The sequence below is a fragment of the Pipra filicauda genome, unplaced genomic scaffold, assembly GCF_003945595.2.
Source record: "Pipra filicauda isolate LSUMZ 115617 unplaced genomic scaffold, ASM394559v2 scaffold117_size3949168_pilon, whole genome shotgun sequence".
Lineage (NCBI taxonomy): Eukaryota > Metazoa > Chordata > Aves > Passeriformes > Pipridae > Pipra > Pipra filicauda.
Genome location: NW_024103629.1, coordinates 1269738 through 1295846, shown reverse-complemented (window position 1 = coordinate 1295846; position 26109 = coordinate 1269738). Strand labels below are relative to the sequence as shown.

The 26109-nt window shown below is 35.5% G+C and overlaps 1 protein-coding gene across 7 annotated transcripts in view; it reads right to left on the bottom strand.

Annotated features, from left to right (window-relative positions):
* The window catches only part of CNTN5 (contactin 5), a 618340-nt gene that overhangs the window by 312029 nt on the left and 280202 nt on the right, over positions 1–26109 (bottom strand). For all 7 annotated transcript variants that reach the window (XM_039385365.1, XM_039385366.1, XM_039385380.1 and 4 more), the window contains one exon: positions 14627–14756. In XM_039385365.1, the coding sequence (XP_039241299.1) occupies positions 14627–14681 (55 nt within the window). In that variant the 5' untranslated portion in view covers positions 14682–14756. The remainder of the gene's footprint in view (positions 1–14626; positions 14757–26109) is intronic.

The window sequence follows — 26109 nt, the reverse complement described above, 5'->3', positions numbered from 1 at the left end:
CTTATATTTTTATATCCATTACAGAGATGAATAATATCTCTATTTGATACTTCCAAATATTTTAGGAATTTTGAGCTTTTTGGAATATTATACAGCACTGTCTACACAGCTGAATGAAATAAGGTGGGGCTTCCCCATACCAGTTATTTTAGAAGGAAAACTCATAGAAGTGTGTAAGTAAAAGAGGGAAAGAAGAAATTTAATTAACAGTTCACAAGAACAGATATACTAAAAATGTTCCAGAAAGACTCAGGTTGTAAATGAGAAGATTTTCTAGACAGGCATATGCTTTCTCTCTATTTAGAAGATTAATTACTATTTAAAAATGAACTATTTCACTGACATAAATAATGTAAAAATGAAGATAATTAAGAAAAGGTCATTAGAGAACTCTATAATTTATGACAAAATATTTCTTATCAAAGTGGAAACAATTGTACTTTTAAATCATAACTTTCTTAAGTCTTATGTCAGAAAATAATTCATATAATCACTGTAAAAGTATTTTGCTTGTTATATTCTTATCACAAGTATTTTAAAACCTTAGCAACAAATATAAGGACAACTGACCAGAAGAAACATAAAAGTAAAAAAGGCCTTGTGGGTTCCCTGGAAAGAGTATTGAACAAAATGAAACTTTTTCCATATATCTCACACAATTTAAAAGGTTATATTTTGCTTTAGATCTCCTACTTAATTTTTCTTATAAAAGTCTGGCACGTCCACTATACTGTCAGATTGCACTACAGTACATACTAATCTGCTTTGTAAGTCAGGAAACGTGCAAATGTATAGCCTTAACTACCACAGATTACAGTATAAATTATAGCCATTATTTAAGACCATACTGAACTGAACACAGAAGACCTAGGGAGTTTTAGAAGAAATTTATTTCCTTTTCTTTCAGTTGTTAATAGAATTATTTTTTTCATTCCTAAATCTAATCTAACATGAAATTCTGAAATGCAAAGGAGCACACATGGGATATCTTGCCAAACAAAGTATCTAAAATTTCTTTTGACATCCTTAAAGCTGCAGTATGAAAGTTCTTAATCCTTGAAAAAAATCAAGCTAAAGAATGCAGTAGAAATCTAGATATACAAACTGGTCACCTTTTAAAATTTTTGTTTGCCTTGCACTGTGCCTTGTTAGACAAGCTAATCTAATTGTAGACAATCTATATCATAATTTATACAACTGTATCAAACGTTAAACTCTTTAAGTCCAGCACTAGGCCCCATTTGACCCAATGAGTCAAGCAATGTGCAAACCAATGATGAAATTAACTTAATGAAAAATCTGCCATAGTTTCTTGTTCATCTCACTATGTCCATTCCTGTTTGGGTTGCCCAATTTGTTAACTATTTAAGATTTTTTCCATTGTTACGAATGTTAAACTCACTAAGGTGATACATCCAACACTTAAGAAGTTTTAAGAACTGCCTAGTAAATGGAAAATAAAAATTCTATATTTTTTTAACTCTATAGTCATCAAAAAATAAGAATTCAGCAAAGAAAAAAATACATTAAAACCAGAAAAATATGCTACTTTGAGTTATAATTATTTTAGGAAAAAAATGATTGTTCTGATATATTATAGAAAGTAAACTGTAGGTACAAATGTAAACTCTACAGAAATGTAATGTTCCATGTAAGTCCTGGTGGGTAATGTCACCAAATCAGAATACAGGTAGACACCATCGGGGGGGGGTGTAATTTTCTTGCAAATATAATCATTTCACTACTCACCTGTTGCCCACCTGTGGCATATGTAGATTTAGAACATATCACAAACATTACTTTAAAATATCTTAGCAAAAATTAGCTATGAGGCAAAAAGCATTAATTTCTGTACTCTGCCATTTCAACACATTTTCATTCTACACTCTATGTTTTGCATTCTAAAATAATTTTTGAGAGGTTTTTCAGCTTTAATTTTTTGAACAGAATAGGGCTTTAATTACAAGTGAACATCAGTTGAGTGTTATAGAACAGTATTCCTGCCACTTGCTTTAGTCATCTAGATCAAGCACCTTATTTAAGAGTAGTTTCCACAGGACTTAGAGAAAAGTGGCATCTTTAGGGAGGGGTTTAGAACTGTTAACTTGCACTGATGCTAATTCCAGGAGATATTTATGAATATGCTCATCTTTTTCTTTTGAAATTGGCTGTGATCCATTGTTCTTTTTTAATCACTTTAAAAATCAATGCTAAATTTCAGCGATGCCACATCCTCTTGCAGATGATGAGACTATATTCTTTTTTTACCTAACTTGTTTAAATCACAGGCTTAATCAGAATGGCTATCTTCACATTTCTTCCTGGACAAAATGAGAACACTATCATTCACAGTTTAGGGAGTTTAAATACTATCACTTGAAATTCTGTGCTGAGCAAGGATGATACTCTTAATGGCTGTGTGTGAGCCATAGCTTTGTACCGAGCTAAATTGACACCACCTAAAGTGCCATGACTACAACACTCCCTTTTTACAGCTGCACACCATATTAAGGGCGAACACTAGAAACACAGGCCATGGTGCACTCCCCACAGGGCTCACACCCCAGTGGACATCAATGGTACAGGAACTGTACCATTACTCAGTTTAACCACTGAGCTCATGAGCTGTGTTAATTGTAGTTCTGCTAAGAAAAACATTAAAAAACTGCATAACCTCCTCACTCCCCCAACACAGAACCATAGAAAAATCCCAGTTAAAAACCAACTCTGATTTAACAAAAGAGTAGATAAAGCCTTTCTACTTGAATACCTAACATTAAGGTTGACAAATCCAGTGAAGTAAACTAAAACCACTACTGAAGTGGCCTCAGCACATAGCACAGCTAACCATGATGAATAAAAGCCAAAATTGCAGGGTATGTTCAGTATTATCAACATTTTCACACTGCTGCACTTAATAGGGAAAGCCCTAACTATTAAAGCACTCCACCGAGCAAAGCAGTTACCAGTCACAGTGCTGTACGGAGCTCAGTAAGTTGCCTCCCACCATCTTAGCACTGAACAGTGTATGTATATGTCATACTTTCTGACAGGACAGAGATTTATTTTTCACACTTTATTTTCATTCAGTTTAGGAAAGAGATTTAGTTACAGTACAGTTAAGAAATTGCTTTCACTTAACTGCTAACACCAATTTAAGCAAAGGCAGTATAGAGTTGACAAGTGCATCTGTAAGTCTGGAACAGCGAGAGGCTCATTCATAGCTACTTATGTTCATGAAGTCACATATATATGAAGTGTATTTATTCATTATTTGATAAGATATGTGACCACTTTACATCACCAGCTTGCCTCCCATGTGGAGAAACTGACAGATTTTATTTTTATATAATTTAGTAATTTTTCCAAATGACAATCATGTTCTCAAAAATGGGGTCGAGGATTATTTTTTTGGGCTTACTCCAAAAAGGAGCCATGTTTTCAAATGGTAAGAAATCCTTTTACGTAATCAAAGAAAAGCCACATAACTTTTAACACACAAAGACTTCTTCAAGTATGACACAAGCAACAAGTATTGGTTTCATATTGGCTAAGATTGCTGTGACTTTAATGTGCTGCCACTACTCTAAGAAGAAAGTCTGAAAGAAAAAGATAGTTAACATCTAGGGAGTAGAAGAGAATATTTGCAAGGAAACAGGCTATCCTATCACTACCTCCAACACAGGTAATTATCAGATATATGGCAGCTATGGACCTTAGCTGTGGGAGGAAAATCATATCATTGCTGAAAGTCTGTGACATTAATAAGTACATGAATTTTCATTCCAGCACAGCAAGGAGTTTGGCTCCCTGGATCATTTCTGAAGGTGTTTTTTACACATTCTGATTTTTTTTCCCAAAAGTAAACAATTACTTTCATCTTTAATTTTATTCAGTCCATGGTAGTAATTTGATTTCTCCCATATAGTTTTGATGATGTTATTTACTATATCAGTATTTTGCATTTAAAAGGGAAAGGAGGTTTCATTTACCCCAAATGTGTGATCTGTGGTTTATCAGTTCAATCTCTTGTTGTCACCAAGTATATTTGACCATACTAAGTAGAAACAGAAGACATCCTCATACACACTTGGCAGCATACCACTTGAAAAGTCCTGACTAGAGCTTTTAATCAAAGAAAAGTAAAATCTGGAAGTCTTTCCAAAGGGAAGTTTTCCAGTGTTTGCTACCTAATGTTGGAATTGAATAATGAGAAATAAATGCATACAATCTCCTTGCAGCTGGTTTCGGTTACTGATTATTTTTGCTGTGTTGGTTTTGTTCGTTTGTTTTGTTTGTTTGTTGCTTTGTTTGGTTTGGATTTTTTTCCCCCCTAACATCTTAACATACAGTGTGGTATTCCTTGGGTTAAATGCTAAGGTGCTATTGCTTGAAATAGGGCTGGACATGAACAAACAATTTGATTATTCTTCTATCTTGCTATGGTTGTAGGACAGTAAAGCCAGAAAAAAATCCTGACCACATCTAGCCTGACAATTTAGTATCACATTGAGAAACTTGTGACCATCCCCATCCCTAGGAAAGTGAGCATTAGAGAGCTTGCTATGCTCTAAATGAACCCCCAAAGGCAAGGCCGTAGGGGTGTGTGTGTGGGATTAATGCAACCCAGTATTACTTTCTTTTAACACAGGTATGGACACAAACACATACACACACACGTTGACTCACATTCTCCATAAAATTTCTATTAGGATCTCGATAAAACTTTAAATTTTTAAAGTTATTTAATTTTGCTTTCCAACTTGAAGCACTGTCATGTCTGCCAGCTCTCCTAGTAGAGCTGCTCCACTATTGTTTTACCCTCATTACTAGAAAACTGTATCTAATTTCAAAGCTGAATTTGTCATAATTTCAAAGGTTTCACTGTCTTTTTATTGCATTTCTATTAGAAAAGGCCAGACCAATTCTTAAGAAACATTCTGCTAGCCACTAATGACTTTTTGAAATTAAGTTAATAACTTATTTTATTATGTACTTGTTATATTATTAGTGCTGCTTTGAAACTCAAAATTATTCTGTATTATTAGCTAATAATTTGTACACGTCTGGCACTGGAAGAAAGAGAAAACAGGCTCAGTTTCTTGTTAAGACCAAGTGTTACTGTTTTTATTACTTCCGATCATGAGAAGTGGTCATCTAGAAGCACACTTAAGGAAAATGATAACCACTTCATAGAATTAATTACTTTTGCTAGCAAACCTATTACAAATAGTCCTACAAAAACCTTGTCACTGTTGCAATGTGTACTACAACTGGTGAATTCCCAGTAATATGAATGAAAGCAGCAGAGGCTCCTAGGGATGAGGACTTCAGGTGAAGTGTCACCCTCTGCAGTAGTTGGAAAAGTATGACATGGAATATCAGGGAAAAGTAGTAAGGACTACTTTCAACATCTTGTTGGTTGGCAATAGGAAACAACCTTTATGATTGAAAGCAGCGGATCCAGAGTGCTGCATTTAGCGGGCAGATGCCATTTTTTCATGTGCTGCACAGAGCTGAAAGGCTGTCCCCCACAGTCCCATTCAGCTGAACCTTTGGCTGAAGGTAAACATTTAATATGTAGCTAAGAGACAGGTTTGATTGTTTGTTCTAGTGATTATGCTAAGTTAGTTTCTATACAGACTCTATGACCTTGTTTACAATGGCTACAGATGTTAACATTACTTTGGGGTAAAAAAAGAAAAGCAACATTTATCAAACAGAACAGGGTGAGTGTTCTAGCAACCAATGTGCTCTATTAAATATTAACTCTGCAAGTCTCTTTTAGTAACGTGAGAGATGTACTGCCTGGCCACATATAGGACCTAATTGGAGGTGCTGAATGTAAAGATGAAGTTCCTGAACATGCTCACTAACAAACAATACAGTACACCACCTGCTGTTATTGCTGAAGACACCTGAAGCCAGGAAGCTGCTTGGGGTCAGGGTTCTCTTCTTGTCACCCCGTACTGGGAGTTTTTTCCCTAATGTACCTGACCATGCTGAGCTTTCCCATAGCCAGGATGAGGAAATGACCTGATGAATTAGCATTCATGTCTATCCACAGGCTGGGCACTTCTTACTGACCCAACACTCAGAAATGTTAACTTCTCCTCAGTCGAATCTTTCACTGCTATTTTGGGATAGTTTTTTAGGATAGTGTATACACCACTTTAGGATGACACATTTTTCTTTCTTATCTGCCATTGTTTTGAGTATCTATTCAGAAATATGCTTTCTCTCTGTGTTCCCTAATCACAAAAAAACTTGAAAGAGGTCATATCCTTAATGTTAGAAGTTAGTGTGTTTTAGTGCAGAATTCCAGAGAGTAATGCAGATGCAGATGGGTTTAACTGCCTTTTGCAAGTGCCTATCTCTGTCTATTGACTATATAGGAAGGAGACTAATTATTTCCTAACTGTAATATTTCAGTTTAAACATGTAAGTTAAATAAGATGAACCTGGGCCTGCATGGTTGCTGTTTTGTCCAGCTCTTTGTGACTGATTTACAGCAGATTTCTCTCTACTAGAAGGACTTTTAAAATATGCTTTCGTAGCTTTATTAAAATAGTTTTACTACTAGCCCATTATCTTTCTAGTAGCCCGTAAAAGTAAACAGGCAGCCTGAAATCTCTAAGAACTAAAAAATCAGAAAAAACCTCAAGTAAAACAGAATTACTTATTCCTTATTGTACTCTAATATAAATGCTAAGTATTACATCAGCGCTATAGACATAGAGTATCCTTAGACTCAAATGTGGGAGTTTTGAAGTTAAAAGAGATTTAGTCTTTAATATTTTAACCAAGATCAAGAGGAGTGACCAAAAGCTTTAATCAAAACCATCATAAAGCGGTAATACTGATTGACATTTTGACTTCAGGTCAAGATGAAGGAGTCTAATGCTGGGACTGAATCCCAGTGGCATGTCATCTTCCATATAATTCAAAAAAATATGAAGAGAAGTAGTAGAGGCATTATCTTATTGTGTAATTTTGAAATCAGTAGATATTTCTGTGTAAAGTCCCAGACACAGTGGTAAAATCATTATGTTAACCAAAAAACATTGCTTCATCATATTTTTTTATAATTTTACGAGTAAAACACACACGATTTAGTATCATATCTCATGAAATAGAAGATATTTTAAAAGCATCAGGCTGCAATAGGATGACTCTAAACAATTTGTCGCGTTAAGACTTATCCACCAAAAAAGATAGAACCCAAAAATGAGGACAGATGTGCAGGTTACAGGTTCTCTAGATTTGTGGTGACAATAGAATGACTGGCATCTATCTTTCAGCAGGCATCACAATTTTTTTCTGAAGAAAAACTGGTTTGTCATTCCAGTTCCAAATTGGAGATAATCTAAGTACCAGTTTGCTAGATTTAAGACTCATAAGAACTCTTTAGGAGGTAGGAACTTTTTAATGACCAAATCTAAGTGTAGTAAACTGAGAAAGTATTTTAGGTAGGAAATTAAAATATGTTGCAGTATGCCACTGATATGAATGGAAATGATACAACACTTATTTCATGAAATATCAAACATTATTTTAATTCTTGTATACATGACAATGTTGTTGTTCTGATTCTAACTATTGCTCACATTTTCTATTATCTTAGCCCTGAAAAGGCCTAGCACAGCAATTTCTTACCTGCTAAAAGAAAGGCATCTTGTGGTTGCCTAACATTTGGTATTCTGCAAGTTGAAGGACCACATCTCAGCATGTAAGAATATAATTTAATAGTCCCATCAAGGTATAAAAATCTAAATAACTAATTCCAGAAATTCTTAAACATAGGGGAAAAAAACCCCCACAGACGTGCAAACGAGCATTCTTTCTTACATCCATATTCAAAATGCCTCTTTTCATGCCTACAACTTTTCCCATCCTTAATACTTAACATCAAACATGCTTCAGGATTCTTGGAGCAGTAAATAATTTTTACCTTTCCATTCTTCTTCTGGATTAACAATTATAGCAAGTACATAATTCAGCAGATTAATGTTTTTTTCCCTGGTTCAACTAAGCACCGGATCCAGCAGTGAGGCTCTGGACAGCAATCTGCCTTGGATTTCAGGACTGTAGCTACCTGTTTTCTTGCTTTGCACTATCTGCAAATGCAGTACTTCAGGATAGGCAATAGAAAGTTTAAGTATGTTTTCAATTTTCACTTGGAAGACTGAGAGCATGAAAGTCCCCAGGCACTAGTACTTATCTACAGCTCTGTCTCCCAACTTTTATGTTTAGTTATCAAAGGTGATAAAGTTACATGGCCAGTGCAGGGCCAGGGGGTAGGGGGAATGCTGAATAATTGTATAGGCTTATCAGTGATAAGTGCTGGTAATTTATGTGTTCATCGTTCATTTGGCAGAGAAACAACACTTCGTGTACTGTCCACTCTGAATTGGGAAGGACACTGTCTAAAAAGGGAAAGAATAAAAATATGAAATAGTCTTGGTATTCAGAGTGGTATTCATATTCATATGGTTTGGTTAATGAGTTTATGAACCTTTGGTAATGAATTTTAATACTGGCACTGACTGCTCTAACTCCAAAAGTCACATATTGAGCAGGTTTGAGATGCATTTTGGAAGCCTGTAAGTGTAAATGATATAGACAACTCCTAAAAACCTCCAAGTAGCCAGATTGAGAGGGATGGACATGATAAAAGAGAAAGAACCTCAAATCACTGCCAATTCTAGGTCAAAACTAGACCGAACACTTATGTTTGTTCCACATATTCTCTCTTACTTAAGAGTATTTTTTGTAAGTCTCCATTCATATCATATTCTATCAAACAACTAAAAAACCAGAAAAAGTCATGCTGGCTTTAACTTTGAGAACCTTACTGAGGGATACAGAGAAAAGCCTACTTTTAGGGAGGTTTTGCTTGCTAGTGAGAATATTTTAGGTAGAAAGAAATGAATGATACATAGAGATGAGGTTTAAGAACAAACGTTTACCGACTTGATGCTATGAACAGTGACCGTGGGGTCTCAGAGGAACCGCCTCTACCTTGCAAAGCCTTACTACTTTTATTATACTCATAATTTTATCGATGCCATGAATTATAAAGTTTTACAGAGAAAATGAGTCTCACTTTGACCTGATTAACATACAGCAGGTAATAATACTGAAGTAGATAAATGGGCAGGGGAACAAAAAGGCATATGGAATATGTGTTAGATTAAAACAAAATTAGAACTCGATAAATACCGTTTACTCTATTACGCTATCTTTAGCATCTATTTAAATTCTGAAGCATGTTTTCACAGGCAGTAATAATTATTAAAAGGAATTACAGGAGCCCTAATCTTAAGGTAGCTTTTTTCAAGTGTCTTTCATCTGCAAATAAAAGCCACAGCCTTAATTTTTTTATTTACCATGAGTAATCTGATGTCATTTCATTCTGTTTTAAAAATACTTTTCTTTCTGAAACACAAAGAGATATACCTGTTTATCTCATGCTAAGGTTAGGGAGTGCTGTTTTAAAGTAATGCCTTTCAGTAATAATTCAAGTTTCTCTGAGAAATCAGTACAAGAAAACCTTAGCAAGCCTAAACAAAGAAAAAGTTCTCTGCTTAGCTGTTCCTTGTGTGAACCGAAAATAAATAGCCTTTACTATACACATAAAAGCAGACTGTAAAGTGGAACCAGGACAGTAAAACCCTAGGAATAAACCCCCAGATTTAATTCTGATGAACTTGGATTTAATTTAAGATGGGTATCTCCGAATTCATTTTGGGTGTTATTGTAACCAAATCAGAAGCTACTCTGAATTTCAGATTAACAGTTCCCCCATGGTAATCTGTTCTCTTACAGCTTGATGGCTTTCCCTACAGGAAAGCTTCATAGAAGAAGAAGAAAAAAAAATACCCCCAAAAACCCAAAACCCTTAAAAAAACCCCAAGTTTTTTTTCCAACTGTCAGTTCAGAAGTGAACGAACCAGTCTCTAGTTCTAAAATGACAGCTTAATTCTTCTTCAATTCCAATTTGGCTTGAAGAGCAGTACTATACCATAAGAAAATAAGGAACATATTATCTGCCTTTCATCTGTTAATTATCAAGATTTCATAAATGTGAAGTTTTTGAGAATTTAAGTGTATAACTGTGAGCTATACTCCCAGACCACAGTTTCCTTACACTAAAATAACTTAAGACATAATTCAGTCCCCAGTCTTGCATTCAGAAAATAATAATTTTTATATCCAGTCAAATATTTTGCACATAGCTTAAGCACACTTCCATACATTCATGCATAAGCAAGATCCAAACTACCAGGGTCAGTCTTAAGATAAAAATGATATAAAAATGGGATCACACAAACTAGAGAGGTCATCTATTTTCTCTTAGATGATTCCCTCACCACTGCAAAATCAATACAACAGCGTAGTACTCTCTTCTAAACACTACCTGCTGCTAAGAGTGATCCCGTGATCTGACGATTTAATGGATAAGGAAGTACTGAATTTTAACAGAGCCTAAACCAACAGAAATTGAATGAACTTTATCTTAGGGGAACACCATCAATATCTATTGCTCTGTTGTTAAGAAGAGTGCATTCAGGCATCAAACTAGGCTACCTTGAATTGCATCAGCTGTGGGAAACAACTCTTAGTAGTTGCAAACCTTCTAATCAGTGCTGTAATATAAAAACATCTCTAAATGCAGGATGGTGTAATCAAATGTGAATTTCTAGTTACACTGACGACCTATTTAAAATTATTTTGAATCCAGTTTTGTTATATTTAATTAATTTCAGCTCTTATGGCATTAAATTTACTAATGGATAATTATTATTAATGAAATAATTACAAAATTATCTTTATGCATGAGAAAAAAATTATGTGTTGTCACATTACCTTTGACAACATGTGAAAAAAAGCACTGAGGTTAAAAATTATATCTTACAGAAGTTAAATCTGCTGCAGCAATATGGAATAAACCTTTAAAAATCCTAAAGAATCACAAATTAAAAACAAAATATAAAAAGAGGAATGCTTTAGAAACCATCATATGAGTAACAAATTTACAGACTAGAGGAATAGTCAGTTTTAAATATGGTGCTAAATGACTGGCAAGAGTTTTAAGGATATTACGTTACTTAAATAAAATACTTCTATAAATACTGACTTTCAGTTTAACTTCTAAAGTAATTATGCATTTTAATGCTGTATTAGTCACTGATAATGCTTTTAAGTCTTTGCAAGATGGTATTTTAATGTACGTACCTAAAAAATTTCCCTCACAAACAGCTGAACCTCATTCCTGTATATGCAATTTTAGGATACAGAATTGCAAGCATGTTAAATGTGTCTCACAGATTTTGCAGCATATTGTTGTGTTGTATAGAGTCAGATAAATCTATTTGAAGCAAACAGATATTCTCTTTAACAGCAGTTGAGGTTAAAGAGATATTAACTATGTGAAACCAGCTGCACTCTCAGGTACATTAATTTCACAGTATAATACTGTGCCGGTTTAAAAGTAAACCAGTGGGAGAAATGAACCTAGCTCAAGAGACATTACAAGTCAGTTACAATTTACTAAAAAGATTACAATAAATACAATGGTATAGAGAAAAACTGGTTTTAATCCACAAAGAAATATGTACAACCCCACACCCTGGGAGAAGAACAAAACGGTGTTTGTCAACCCCTGTGCTGACCACCACGTGGCCCCCCTCAGTGCAAAGTAAAAGGAAAGGAAGCCTGTTGCTCCAGATGATGGTTGCAGTCCTGTTGAAATAACAATTACGGTCAGTGGTAGTCACAGTCTTGTTGGAGTTTCTGGTCCTCCTCTGGATCTGAGTAGTACATGAAGTCCCAAACCCCCAAGATTATATATGCTTAGGTTGGAATGTCCAGTACCTCCCCCAGGGCAGGGAGTCTCACAATGGGTGATTTAACTCTGTGAGTCATGGGATATTTTTGGAGCCTTTGATGGTCTAGGTGTTGCAGCTGCCTATTATGCCAGTCCAGTATGGCCCATTAGCAGACATGACCCCTCAGACTGGGTGTGAAGGTGCTAATGCCTCCCCAGAGTGGAGTTATCACAGCTGTTATCACAGTTATTAGTGTGAAGACAAAGAAACACCCCTCTCAGGGTCTCTTTAACACCCAGCTTGTAGCCTGAGGTGTCAGGTGTGCCCTGGGCAGCTGCTGCAAATGATCCATTATTAACAGTCCATCAGAAATTACATAGGGGGTGTAGAATCCATAGTTTTGGTTATACCCACATAGTGATACACTGGTCCCAGTCCCTGTAACTAGGACAAATGCCTTCTGCCAGACATTGACTTTTAACTCTTAAAGATTTCAAGATAGAAGATACAATTCTTACGAAGAAATTCTAGATTTAAACTTCTGAAATGCTTTTGAATTTTACATCAGAGTATTTGGAATTTGTAGCAATAAAAATTCAAATTTCAATTAAAAAAAAATTACATTAATAGGTGCTGGTTGTAAGGCATCACTGCTAGAATCACCAAAATACAAATGCTATCAAAACTGACAATGTGGCTGGCAATCCAACACAAATAAAAAAAATAAAGTCCGAAAGTAATGGATTTAGACAATACAAGATAATGAAGCTATATGAGTAATACCAGATTAGATCAGACTGTTTCATGTATGCATTCAAAGCATGTATGTCGATATCCACAGGCACTTTCCATTACTAAATTCCTGTGTCCAATATCGTAGTATTATTACAAATCAAAAAAGTCTTATTTCATTAGTTTTTATTAAATTTTATCTTGCGATGACACAAAACCAATAAGTTTGGTAAGAGAGAGAATAGCTTAGCAACTGTTGAGAGGCATTATAAGGAACAACATTAAGAAAATGGGGCAGCCAAAATAGATTGATTGGAGACAATATGCTATCAAATCACAAAAATTCTCATATGAGAAGCTTAAATGATTATCACTTAACTCATTTTATTACTTGCAAAAGTTAAGGCAACTAAGGGACGCTACGTGAAAAACTTGCATAAGAGATGCACTTACTACACATGTAATAGTTGTCATTGTCTTTTCAAATGTGATATGCAGCTGTCTTCTCTTTAAATCATTATTCAGATTTAGGTACAAATTAATGGTATATGGACATCACTTGTAAATATCTGAATCTAAATTTTTACAGTTTCACCACTCATTGTAGAGGCCAGAAAAGCTGACTTTAGTTACATCCCCACCTACCCTTAAGCCACAGTATGGTCTGAGAAATGTTGATTGGCCTTGACAAACTGCACCTGGGCTAAGCTTCTTTCCAGTTTATCAGAAACACTGTCTATTCCCAGGAAATAGTGTTGTCTAATGAGCACCTGTTTTTTAATGAGCAGCCTTGGAAACTTATTTTTCTTGCATGAATAACAACCCAAGTGGAATAATATTTCTGTTGCTGAAACTTCAAAGACAGTTACCGAGTTGAATTATGGCCAGGATGGAAAATTACCATGACTAAAACACACACTCTTGCAACCCTATAAACAGTGATATTAAATGACACCCCTCAAGCTCTCGATTATGAGGGGTTGGTGTGTACTAAAGTCTTTAACAACTCTACAAAAAACGGTCCAAAGTAAGATCCTTTTGAGCTTTCAGCTCCCAGAAGACAAGGGGCTAATGTGTGTCTCAAACACCAATAACCAGATGGCTGTGAAGCCAAACAAGTACTGTTAGTAACAACTGACAAGAATTGTTGGTAATAACTAAGGACTATTGGTATTAAAACAACATGCGAAAGATCAAGATTTGGTTGGAGAAGGGGAGTCAGGTGGAGATAGGGCAGCACTTTTCCATGGGAAAGAACCACAATAAAGTACAGTGCAAGCACAGAAATGATTGGAAGGAAGTGGGTGTGGATTATTAGGTAGGATTAGGACCACCAAAGATTCCCAGAGTTCTCTGACTCATTTACAGAAAGGCCTAGAAGAACAGACTGTGGATGACAACTATGTTTTATGCTAAACTAATTAGCATAAAAAGCAAGAAACCTGTCCCCAGGGCAGAGGAACCTGTTCCCACGGCAGAGAAACCTGTCCATAAAAAGGTACCCCTTTAGGCTCAGGCAGTCCCCCTGGACACCTCATCAGCTGGACCGACACAGGTGGTTTGCCGCTTATCAGCTGGATTGCCGCTGAAACCAGGGTTGGCATCCCATCAGCTGGATCAATGCTGGAGTGGTGGCTGGTGACCTCTTTTTCCCCTCTCTTTTTTCCTTTCTTTATTTTATCTCTCCCTTTTTAATCAACCCCTTTCATTTCTCTTTTCCTTTCACCCTAACAGTTTATCCAAAACCCACTGTCATGTGCCTATATAGTAGGTCAGGGGCTAACATACCAATTTCCATGCCAAGTGTGTAATTTTGTGTAATTTACTAATAAAACTCTCTGATTGTTTACAGACCCTCTAATTTTTGTTTTTCCTTTTGACCAATGAACATTTTCAAATCTTAAGGGCTTCCTTCGCCTTAAGATTCGGTTGTTACACTCAGGCAAATGGTTTTCATAATGATGTTGATCTTCTCTGGCGTGGGTTTACATCTTCCTATTTCTGTTTGCGGTTAAGAGCCTTGAAATGATAAACAGAGTTTTCTTGATTTTGTTTTGATTTACCTGAAAGACAGCCAGTGAGTGACAGAAACAGCAACAGTTTCCATGACAACCACATCCTTGGTCACAAAGGTCTTCTGTCCCTCTTTGTGCAGTTGTTAGCAATGCTGATGTTTCTTCATTAAAGCTTAGCCTAGTGGGAAAAGACAAGTCCTTGTTAGGAAAATTAAAAGTATCTCTCAATAATACGACAGATAATTCAAGAGACAAACCTGGTCCTAATGCAATTAAAAGTTCTTGTTCCAAAGAACTCTCTATGGACAGGGGCAGGTATCCTGACAGATACTCAGAGGGATCTTTTTCCAGTAGTTACCTGTGTTAATAGCTCAGATGTCTGTGGCCGTGCTTTGGAAAGAGATATATATATATATGTTTATATGGATATCATCCTAAAGTTACATCCATATTGAAGCCTTGAATTCCCAAAAAGGCAAGCTCACAAGATAATACACATATTTTTTTGCAGAAAATATATTCAAAGCACATAATTTGTCTTGGGTTCCTATTTTCCTGAAAGCAATATGTTGATGCTTGGTATAAAGTGTTTCAAAAACCTCAAGTGGAAGTGTGTCTTAGATGAGTGGACAGTGAGGTGAATTGAGAATTCACTGAAGGGCAGAGCTCAGAGTGTTCTAATCAGCAGTGCAGAATCTAGTTAGAGGTCTGTAGCTTGTGGTGTTCCCTAGGAGTCAGTGCTGGGTCCAGTATTGTTCAACTTACTCATCAGTTACCTGGATGCAGGGACAGAGTGTGGCCGCAGCAAGCTTGCGGATGATACAGAACTGGGAGGAGTGGCCAATAGCCCAGAGTCTTTACAGCCCTTCAGAAGGACCTCAATAGATTGCAGAGATGGGCAGAGAAGAACCATCTGAAGTTCAACAAAGGCAAATGCAGGGTCCTGCACTTGAGGAAGAATAACCCCACACACCAGTACAGGCTGGAGGCTGACCTGCAGGAGAAGGGAAGATCCTTCTCCTGCAGAGAAGGACCTGGACAAGGACAACAAGTTGTCCATGAGTCAGCATTGTGCCCTTATGGCCAGGAAGGCCAATGGTATCCTGGGTTGCATTAGGAAAAACATTGCCAGCAGGTCCAGGGAGGTGATCCCGCCCCTAAGTTTAGCCCTAATGAGGCTGCATTTGGAGTACTGGGCTGGGCTCTCCAGTCCAAGAAAGACAAGGAAGTACTGGAGAGGGTTCAGCAGAAGGCTGAAAAGATAATTAGGGAACTGGAGCATCTCTCTTATGAGGAAAGGCTGAGAGAGGTGACAGAGCACTGGAACAGGCTGCTCAGAAAGGTTGTAGAATCTCCTTCTCTGGAGATATTCAAAATCCTCCTAGACGCAGTCCTGTGCAACCTGTTCCAGGTGAACCTGCTTTGGAAGAAACTTTGAACTAGATATCTCGACTTCCCTTCCAACCCCAACCATTCTGCGATTCTGTGATTCTTCTCTTGAAAGCAATATGTTGATATTTGGCATTTTAAAACACCTCCCAAAAAATAATAATTTGTTTTAGGAAAATTCAGGCCTTTTTACTACTTGCAAATTGGGTTCAAATAAATTCCAGTTTCTTCAATTTTACTCATTGTGCTAAGAATCCATCAATACATTTGAAACAATCACCACTTATACAGAAGAGATTTTTCATACTTATCTCCTTCTACCACTCCTCAGATTTTTGTTTCCTATCTGTCCCATGACTGGTACATACACGTTGGCCCATTACATCTTCTTAGGTATCACTTCAACAATGTCAGTAGCTTTAACACAATAGAACTTGAGAGTTTTTACATTCAAATAACTGAAAAATCAGTCCAACATATGGCAAGTTTTAGCTGGTTTATGTATGAACTTGAGTACTTCTGGTCTTTGATTAGAAAAACATCAAGTTGCAAACATAAAGCTAGTTTCCTACACTTAATTAGTCATATCTGTTCAGTAAGTTTTTGATATCCTCTCGTTGGAGCCCAAGAAATCTTCTATCTGTAGAGGCTATGATCCACAAGTACAAGAGCAATCCCATGGGACAGAACAATGAGACAAAGGAGAATTTGCTTTGATCCCTTATCAGACCCATTTTGGGGATAATATGATTCTTTCAGATTAGTTTAGTTTAGTTACATGCCACAATTGCTGTTTCAGGGATCCTATTCTTTATGTTAGAACCCTCACAGTATGAGAACAGAGGCAAAGCTCAACACAGCTGAAAAAAAAAATCATAATGTAATAGTAGGTTCCTACCAGATTATTCCACTTCAACTGCTTTCTGAGCATTTCCAGTTGTAACCAGTTTTGATAGTCTTTTCTTCATATATAGAGAGACACACACAGTGTGAGAACAAGATGACAACATCTGTTTAGGTAGCTGGTAATTACTCCCGCAACAATCTAAAGGTGTAGCTTGTCAGCTTTCATTTAAAGAGTACAGCAGGTATGGTTTTCAACATAGATAAAAAAAAAAACAAACATGTAGGGTTGTGCTTCCTTTCAGGTAACTCAGACCACAGAAACTTAATATTGGGTGTATACATTAATATAAGAAACACTGAAAGTGAACATAACAATCTGGTAGTCAACTGACTTTCCACATAGTGCCTGTAGCTCATCTAAACCTCCACAGGAAACATCCTCAGTTAATTATTTATGTCTGCTGCCTTTGTTTTTCACTTCACTGATAATCTGCTTTTCAGTTACTATGTTCCTTTGGTTGGTGAATTATCTCATTCAGCATTCTTTGCTGGCCAGGCCTTTGGGAAATAAGCATTTTCATTAATATTTAAATTTTTCCCTTATGGCCATATCTGTTAAAGAGAGTAAAATACAGATTCCTTCCTCCCTTTCCCTTCCCTGCAACTTTATTACTCTTTCTTCTTCCTCTTTTCCTCACTTCTCTTCAGCTACTTTTATAACGGTGTAACACAGAAATTATTTTAACTTGGTGATTTATCTGTTGCATGAACAGGGGGAAATATACCAAGTTTTCCAGAATTAAAGTGTGAGATTATTATTGTTGTTGTTATTATTAGGTATTATTGTGCCTATTGGATCAGACTATTAAAAAATAATATCAAAGGTTATGATTGGTAAACCAGGAACAGGATGAAGCCTAACTGGAATCAAACAGTAGGAACATCAAAATAAAAGATGCCCTTATATATATTTCTCTTTGCATTCTTGAAACATGATGATTTTAGGCTTTCTATGAAAAAGAATATTTTTTAATGAACATTTCATTAAAGGCAACAGAGTTATGGCAGGTGGTGCTAGATAAGGAGTCAATAGCTAAATATCTATAACAGCTTTTACATGACAACTTTTAACTGTGATCTACCTAACTTGATCCTATCAATGTAATGCAAATTTCAAACCTGTTACACAAGTATATTAAAATGTAAAGCAGAGTGCAATGATAGGGAAATGCTCTGATTTAAGTAATGAATGTGGGACACTGATCTTCCTATTTGGATATTCATTGCGTAAATATGGTGGCTTATCTCAGTTGAAGAATTATTAGCAAAACAAGGAAGGCGGAAATATGTCACTTCATTGCTTTTAAAAAAATCTACCTAGAAATTTTGATTATTATCATAATGATATTTCTTGTTTCTTCAAGGGTACTTGGCAAACACTTTGTTAGCCACATGGATAAATGGAATACATAGCAACATGGTAGGGTTATTGAACATCTAAGAATGGAGGAGTACAGTTCATACAAATATATTGATACTGCATTTATGGGCTACCATGTAGCATGTGGAATAATGACATAGGTACTTTGAAGAAAATAAAAGGGCAAGAGGATGAAAATGTTATATTTAATAAGCATAGGCATATAGTCTAATTTCTGCTCTAGATTAAATGAAGGGATGTATTCCTAGCTTTACTATCAGTGCTTGTCATCTGATCTTTTAGATGACTAGGCTCTCACTTTTAGATAGACTTCAGTGATTGAAGGATTCCTTTATGCTCGTAACAAAAAGATCAAAGCTGCATTAAATTCATTGAGAGAAGCATCTTCTTTCTTATTAAAAAAAAAATAAAAAAAGAAAGGGTGTTATTACTGTAAAAAAAGTTAATGAATATTGTCTTCAATTTTATAAGAAAGATCTCCCACCTAAAACTTGCCTATTTTGTAAGTAGTTTAAGGGCATATATACGAGTAGTATTCAGTTATTCTTGGTTGGAAAATCTTGTTAATTTTCTGTTTTGTTTTTTTTTTCCTCACCCCTGACTATCCCAGAATGAGGAGTCTTAAGAATGTAAAACAATATACAGTCACTTACTAATGCAAAAGAATACATCTGAAGATGCTGCTCAAAAGGACTTAAAAATCATTTCAACTGAGCAGTTTTTATTTTTCCCCCAAATATAAATTTGGATCTCATAAGAACCCAACTGGTTTCTTTGGAACACTTTCCTGGCTTTATTGATAATTCAGTGCAAGAAAAAAAAATTAAGTTGTCCAGAATATCCTGTATTCTTTTTTATAATAGCATGATTGACAAAGTTCTACAGTTTAGTTTTTAAATTAAGGGTGGAATGTTTACCACTTATTGATTGTTTTCCTGTCCTGTTCTTATTCTGGTTTCTCTATAATACGTGCAGTTTCAGTAAACTCTTTTTTCATAATACTGAAGAGATGAATTTTCTCTCATGACAATTTGTAAGAAACAGTGATCTAAAATACAGTCGATGTGTATAATGTGCAGCAAGTAATTTATCTAACTTCTTTTTCGGCACAAATAATTAGAAGGTGAGATTTTCAATTTCCAAATGGTACTACCCATGGTCCTTTGTTTTCCCAAGAATTTCTACCAAATTAATTTTGCAATTTGTTTTAATTCTGCGTGTTAATTGTAGAAAACTTATTAAAGCGCTCACCATTCAGTATGTTTTAATGAATTGCTTTGGCTAGTAGTGACAGGGTGGATACTTTCTCATGGTTCTGATTCCTAGTAGAATTTATGAATACTGAGAGTACGAGTACTAATGAATGTGGCCAGCATTAATGTGCTAGAGGCTTGAACTAGATTTAGTAAAACTATGGTCTTTCTAAGCATAGTAATAACATCTACTATCATTAGTGTTTGTTTTCTGGCACTTATAATAAATTTAAATGCAACTGAAAAGACTTTTTGGGTTTTTTTAATTAAAAAACTTATGAAGTGAAGCCTTTAGCATAGATACCTCAATATTGATAACAAAGTGCTTTCTTCCATTACCACTATCTCATTTCCCTTTTCCACCATATGCATATTTATCCATTTATCTGTACCAACATGAAAAGATTGCTTGCTCAAATCCACATCCTCTGTCAAAGCAATGTAACACATTTTTTTGTCTCTACAGTGACTACACTGCTCAGAGGAAAGCGTGTGACTTGTCACAAAAAAAATAGTTTTCTCTATAATATTTCTTTTTCCTATATCAATATATTAGAAGAAATATCAAATTATTTCATTTTCCCTTTCTCTTCAGGAAAGGAGCATGCTCACAGGTAATGAAGAAATAAAAACAGTGATAAGGTTTACATGGACCTGGAAAAGCAGGAACTGAAGAGAGTTAGAAATTGAGCTATTGCCACCCATACATCCAAATGGAAAGAAAAAGAATAACATATTATATGAAGAACAAATACACTTATATGATTTTAGATAGTATTCTAGGAAATACTTTTCTTTACATTCAGTAAGTGGGGGACGTTGGCCTAAGGTGCAGTGAAACTGCTAATAATATTCCTTACTTAAGGTGGCAAACCCATGAAATCAATAGTTGCAACAAGCTAAGTATCATTGACTAGACTTTCTATAAAAGATTTGTTATACTCTTGGAAAAAGACAGACATCTAACTGAAGCTCCAGTTTAAAGTACTGAAATAAAGCCTTCTAATCAACACTGAAGTCTCTGTCCCTCCCTGCACAGCCTTTACTTCAATCAGGGCTTGGAAGATATGAATGGAATTGCCACAGACAGCAACTCAGCCTGTCTTCCCTGCTCCTATGAGTATCAGACTTGGTAATGCTCAGTCCATGGAGAATTAGAGGCTTTAGAAAACCAGAAGCTCAGATATTTCAAAGTTCATCATGAACAGAGGAAGCAGCTTGGCTGGAAATTTTTAAAAAGAGCTTGTCTGTTGAGAGCTCCCTGATGATATATTTACATATAAAGTTAACTATTAGGCCATGATTATTACAGACACGGGTTATAGAGAATATAAATAACCTTGATTGAGTTCATGTCCCTGCTTGCTTTCAATAAGGAATTAATTTGCTCAGTCCAAAGTCTTTTTGACAATACTATTTACAAAATGGCTTATATTTAATAAAAAAAAAAGTTAATATTTGACAAAAGTCATACCATAGACACTTTTACAATGAAGTGTCAGTGGAATTTATTATAGGACAAATGAAAGTGAAATTATATTAAGTCAATGTAAACAGCAAGGCGTCTTGTAGGATTGATTATCACCCCAAGGGAAAATAATTTATTTTCAAGTTTTAATAATTGTCTAAAATATTGTAAAGAAAATTTAATAAAGGAGAAGTTTTAGCAGTTAAATAAAACAATTTCTGAATTGTTTTATGAACACCTAATTTACTAACAATTTTAATATTCTGCAGTGGAACCTTTGCTTGTCAGATTCCTCCTGGCAAGCAACCAAGACTTACAATATCTAAGTTAATATTTAAAAGGTTGATTGTGGTTTGTTTGGATTTTTTTTGTTTGGTTTTTGTTGTTGTTGTGTTTTGTTTTGTTTTAATTTGTGATACTAATAAAGCTTTCAAAGACACCAGTCTAGTTCTAGGAAGAAACATAAATGCTACTCTACAAAACAGTCAAATTGACTAATTCTGAAATAATGGTCAATCACAATTTCTATACTGGTGAATGAACATCTGAACTACTGCTCTGAAAAACAAAGAAAAACATTTGGTTGCAAACGCTTAGTAAGTATTCTGAATTATTCAGATGAATTAAAACTGTTTGGAAAACTGTGTACAGTACCCATAAAATAAGATAATATTATATTTATATTGTATTAAATATTGATTATTTTCAATAGTGTTTGAATATATTTGCACATACATATTCAAAATAGAGGGTTTGGACGTAAGTTGCAGAATGTTTCTCTTTCCAACATTTCAGACAATTGACTGCTTTTTCATATTACCTCTTTTAACCGAATGAATAAGTATAGTGGAGATTAACAAATCACTTGACCAAGAAGGCTTGTTTTGTGCTAAATTATTTAAGGGATCATTCAGTGTTACCTGCTATAGGTGCTAGATCCTGTTAGGCATTCTTACTGTAAATCAGACACTAAACCTTCAATAGTGCGGTGCTGCTATTTGACAAAATTCACTTGAATAAAGCACAAAAACCTTAGAGTACTGCTTAGGCAATCAAGTGATTTTGGATATACCTTGAGGTACTGGTGCTATTTGCAGGCAATGAGGCAGCTTCACTGCTGCTCCCACTACTAGGTGTGGTCATGTTCTCTGGTGAACAAATACCTGTTGGATGAGGCCTTTTGAGAAGGAAAGCAGTGGAATTAATTCTGTTGGTTTCTTTCCCCATCTGTTTGCCAATCAGACTGACAGTTTCTAAAATTCAGCTCACACTTCAGAGAAGAAGCAGCTGCTGGGGATAAAGGAGTAAAAAAAGCTTTGCTCTCTCACTTAGGTATGTGAATATGTGCTGAAACACAGATTCACCTCAGCAGTGTGATTTTCCAATTTCTTAAAGCCTGGACTGCAGATAACATGGACTTTCTCACAAGTACCATAGTTAAGCTGTTTGGTTTCTTGTGTGACCTTTATGAACAGTCATTCCTTAAAGTCCCACAAGCTGCCATTACACTCACTTCAATTTTTTTTTTTAGTTCTGTCAATATTATTCACATATAATAGGAAAAAAAGGATAAAGAGGAAAATTGTGTATAATTGGACACTTTGGAAATTAGGTATATAAGCTCTTTTGTTAGTAAATGAAGAGGAATAGAAAACCGGAAGGAAAATTAATTAAAAACATTTTTGACAACTGTTTTGGAGTGAGATGAACAACCTTATTCTTTTTGCTAACTGTGATGGAAATCTGATTGCAGTAGAAGCCTAGACAGTTATTCTAAATTATTCAATTAAGTTTCAGATAGCTTAAGCTGAGTGATAGCAGTTCTCACTTGTTTTTTCAAGTGTACGTGAAAGTTTCGACAAGCTGTGAAAAATTAAACTGGTCATTTAACTCCTAATCTCAGTGATATTGCAATAAAATCAGCCTTCATCTATGATGGACATTTCTCAGTATTTTGCTTTAATTATTCAGGAAAGATAATCAAGTACTTAATAATAAGTCCTACAGATGCCCTCAGATAACTTGAGAAGTTCAGGGAGAAACGACTGTAGAATTGTGGGTCATGCTCGTGACCTGTCCTCAACCTGCATTGTTTGTATTAGACTTGATTTATTTGCAACAAAAAAATTGCAGGGAAAAAGGCATATTCTCATGCTACTCTTTTCAGGCCTGCCTGTTTATTTCTGAATTCCTCTGGGCGATCGTAAGATGTGCCAGTGTAATCACATCTGGAAATGGCCTTTTCTTTGCAAAGCAGACAATTTAAGGACAATGATAAGAGCAGCAAGGCACCGCTGTTATTTTGTCTCTCAACTGTACTTGGTAGAACTATCTCTAATGGTTAAGAGAAGTAGCTCATCTTGGCCCCTCTTTTGCAGCAGCCAACTACTGCCAAGAGGGAAGGCGACTGCAATTAAATAAGTATCCTTGACTGCCACCTGCATCTGGTATTATATCAGCCAATATAAGCAGGCATAGCTTAAATCTTTCACTTAATTTAACCACCAGACTAATAATATTATGCCTTTTAATAACATACATCAGCATCTCCACTCATCTCCCTTCAGACTGTGTGTACTGCGCTGAAGTAGTGGCCACAATCTCTCGGTGGACCATTAAATTCAGTGCTCACATCCAAACAAATCAGCTCTGGCATAACAGGGTATATTGTGCACCAGGGTGTTCAATACTACACTTGAAAAGGATCCATAAATTTTCTGTGCCTAAGATGTGAGATCCTATTCACTATACAAGGCAGGTGCAGGGCAGGTTCCCAAAAGTGTGTTAAAGAAAAGCAAGATCCTTCAATACCCTGCTTACCTCCTGCCTATGGGCCTTATACGATGCTGCCAGCCTGTCAGAAGAATGTTCATCCGAAAAGGATGTAGGCTACATTCAGTGAGTGGAAAAGGCTGTTTCATGTGTAGAGTGGATGGGAGACAAAAAGAGAAGTTAGTGTGCTAAAAGATCGTACATGAACAATCCGTTGGTGCATATGTGGTACAAGTCTACCTCAGTGCCAATCCACAAATTAGAAAAATGACAGTTCTATAAAAAAAACTTGTCTTGACGTCTTATTCACAAGTTCTGCATTAGTCATTGCAGTAGATTTCACATTAGTTCAGCCCCCGGGTTTAGGTAATAAGACCAGTTTTAGTCAAATATTTTATTTTAACATGATAAATAATGAAAGAAATACAAATTTTTTAGCTAAAAATTCCATCTAATTATAGAATCCTAGAATCACAGATGCATTAAGGTTGGAAAAAATTTTGGTTCCCAGAGAAGTTGTGTTCAAGACCAGGTTGGATGGGCCTCTGAGAAATGTCATCTAGTGAAATGTATCTCTGCTCACGGCAGGGGGGTTGGAACTAAATGCTCTTTAAGGTCCCTTCCAGCCCAAAACTTTCTATGATTCTGTGATTCCATGAAAAATACTTTAAGGTCATTGAGTCCAACCACATACTTAACACTGCCAAGTCCACCACTAAGCTATCCCTAAGGGCCAAATGTACATGTCTTCTAAATACCACCGGGGATGGTGACTGAGCATCTGACCACTTCCCTCAGCATCCTGTTCTGAGAAAAAAACACTTTTCTGATTTTCAAATATGAGCTGTCTTTCTATAATTTTTATACTGTTTTTTGAGAAACGATAAAGTATGTGTCCTCCAAGTTGAGGTGATCTCTGTATCCAGACCCTTCAAGAAGGGTACATTAACATTTTACTAGAATTTGCACAAGCACAAAGGTTTTATTGCTCATGTGTTCAAATGAGAGGATACTCTGCAAAAATGAAACAGGTCAAAAGGATTACATCTTCAATTCAAGACAGGCTAAACATTTCCAAGGTTTAAGAGGCAGAAGTCACTTTAAACACTTCTGGAAACAAGTCTTAACACTAAATATATTTTGAAAACTCCATAGTTAAATTCAATCTCAAACTATTCAGATGAATTAAAAAAAAAAGAAATAAAATGCTATTTGTTTTATTTAAATGGTTTCAATAGACTATCTCATTACAATTAATAGTTGCTACATCTCAGGACAACAAAGAGTTTATTTAATATATAGTAAAAAGACATTATCTTTGGAACTTAGAGCGATAGATAAAGATGTACAATTTGAAAATGCTTCCATAAAAACAATATTAGTTTGGAGAAGATACTTAAAACAGTTGTTGTTCTGAAACAGTTGTGGTGGTTTAAATGTTAATAATTTTGTTCTTAGCTATTTTCTACTTGAAACACTGCAGTGCATTTTTTAACTGCCATACCAAAGAGTATTAATGATGCAACAAATTGACTGGTGCTACAGAGATGTATCTGGTTTTTTTATGAGCATATTTAATTGCACATGTTTCTTAAGTCTCTAATTACAACGACTACTAAAAGTGTCTAGATGCTTAAGGGTGCATTTTTATATTTAAACATACCTCATTATTATTACTTATATGGCAGATAGTTCACTAAGATATAATGATAGGATATTAAAGTAGATTAGAAATCTCATTATTAAAACACAAGCTTGTCCGAATAGAAAGAAAAAAAAATAAAGTACTCTAAGTGGAATAAACACCTCTTCATTTTCTTTCACAAATCTCATTTTATTACGAGCTAAATGTCAGAGTCATAAAGAGGTAACTGCTGGCATGATCCCATCAGGGAGGTTTCTATTTGTTATGATATGAGATTCAACATTATTTTCCCACAGATTTTAAATAAAGCCAGTGAACTTTACTAAGGACTCCAATTTCAACCGAATGTATGTTAGCCTATCTGGAGGTAGATTGTTTATTTTTAAAGAGTAAGATATGACTGCAGTCAAATAACATCTCTTCTTGTATTTTAACTCAGCATTAGGGTAGACACCAATTATGAAATTGTGCTGTCAGGTTACCCTTCTAAGGGCAGTCACACACTTCATGTTTTCAGTGGCAAATTGAATTTGACATTTAATTTGAAGCCCAGGATACCATAATGTAAAACCTTCTGCGGTATTAGTGATAAAGCATGAGGGCAGACATCCTGTCTGGCTTTTTTAAACAGTCCTCTCCATATTAATATTTCCTTCATTATATTCTGTGGGGATTATTTTCCTGATCCTTATAGGAAAATTCCAGTAAATGTTTAGA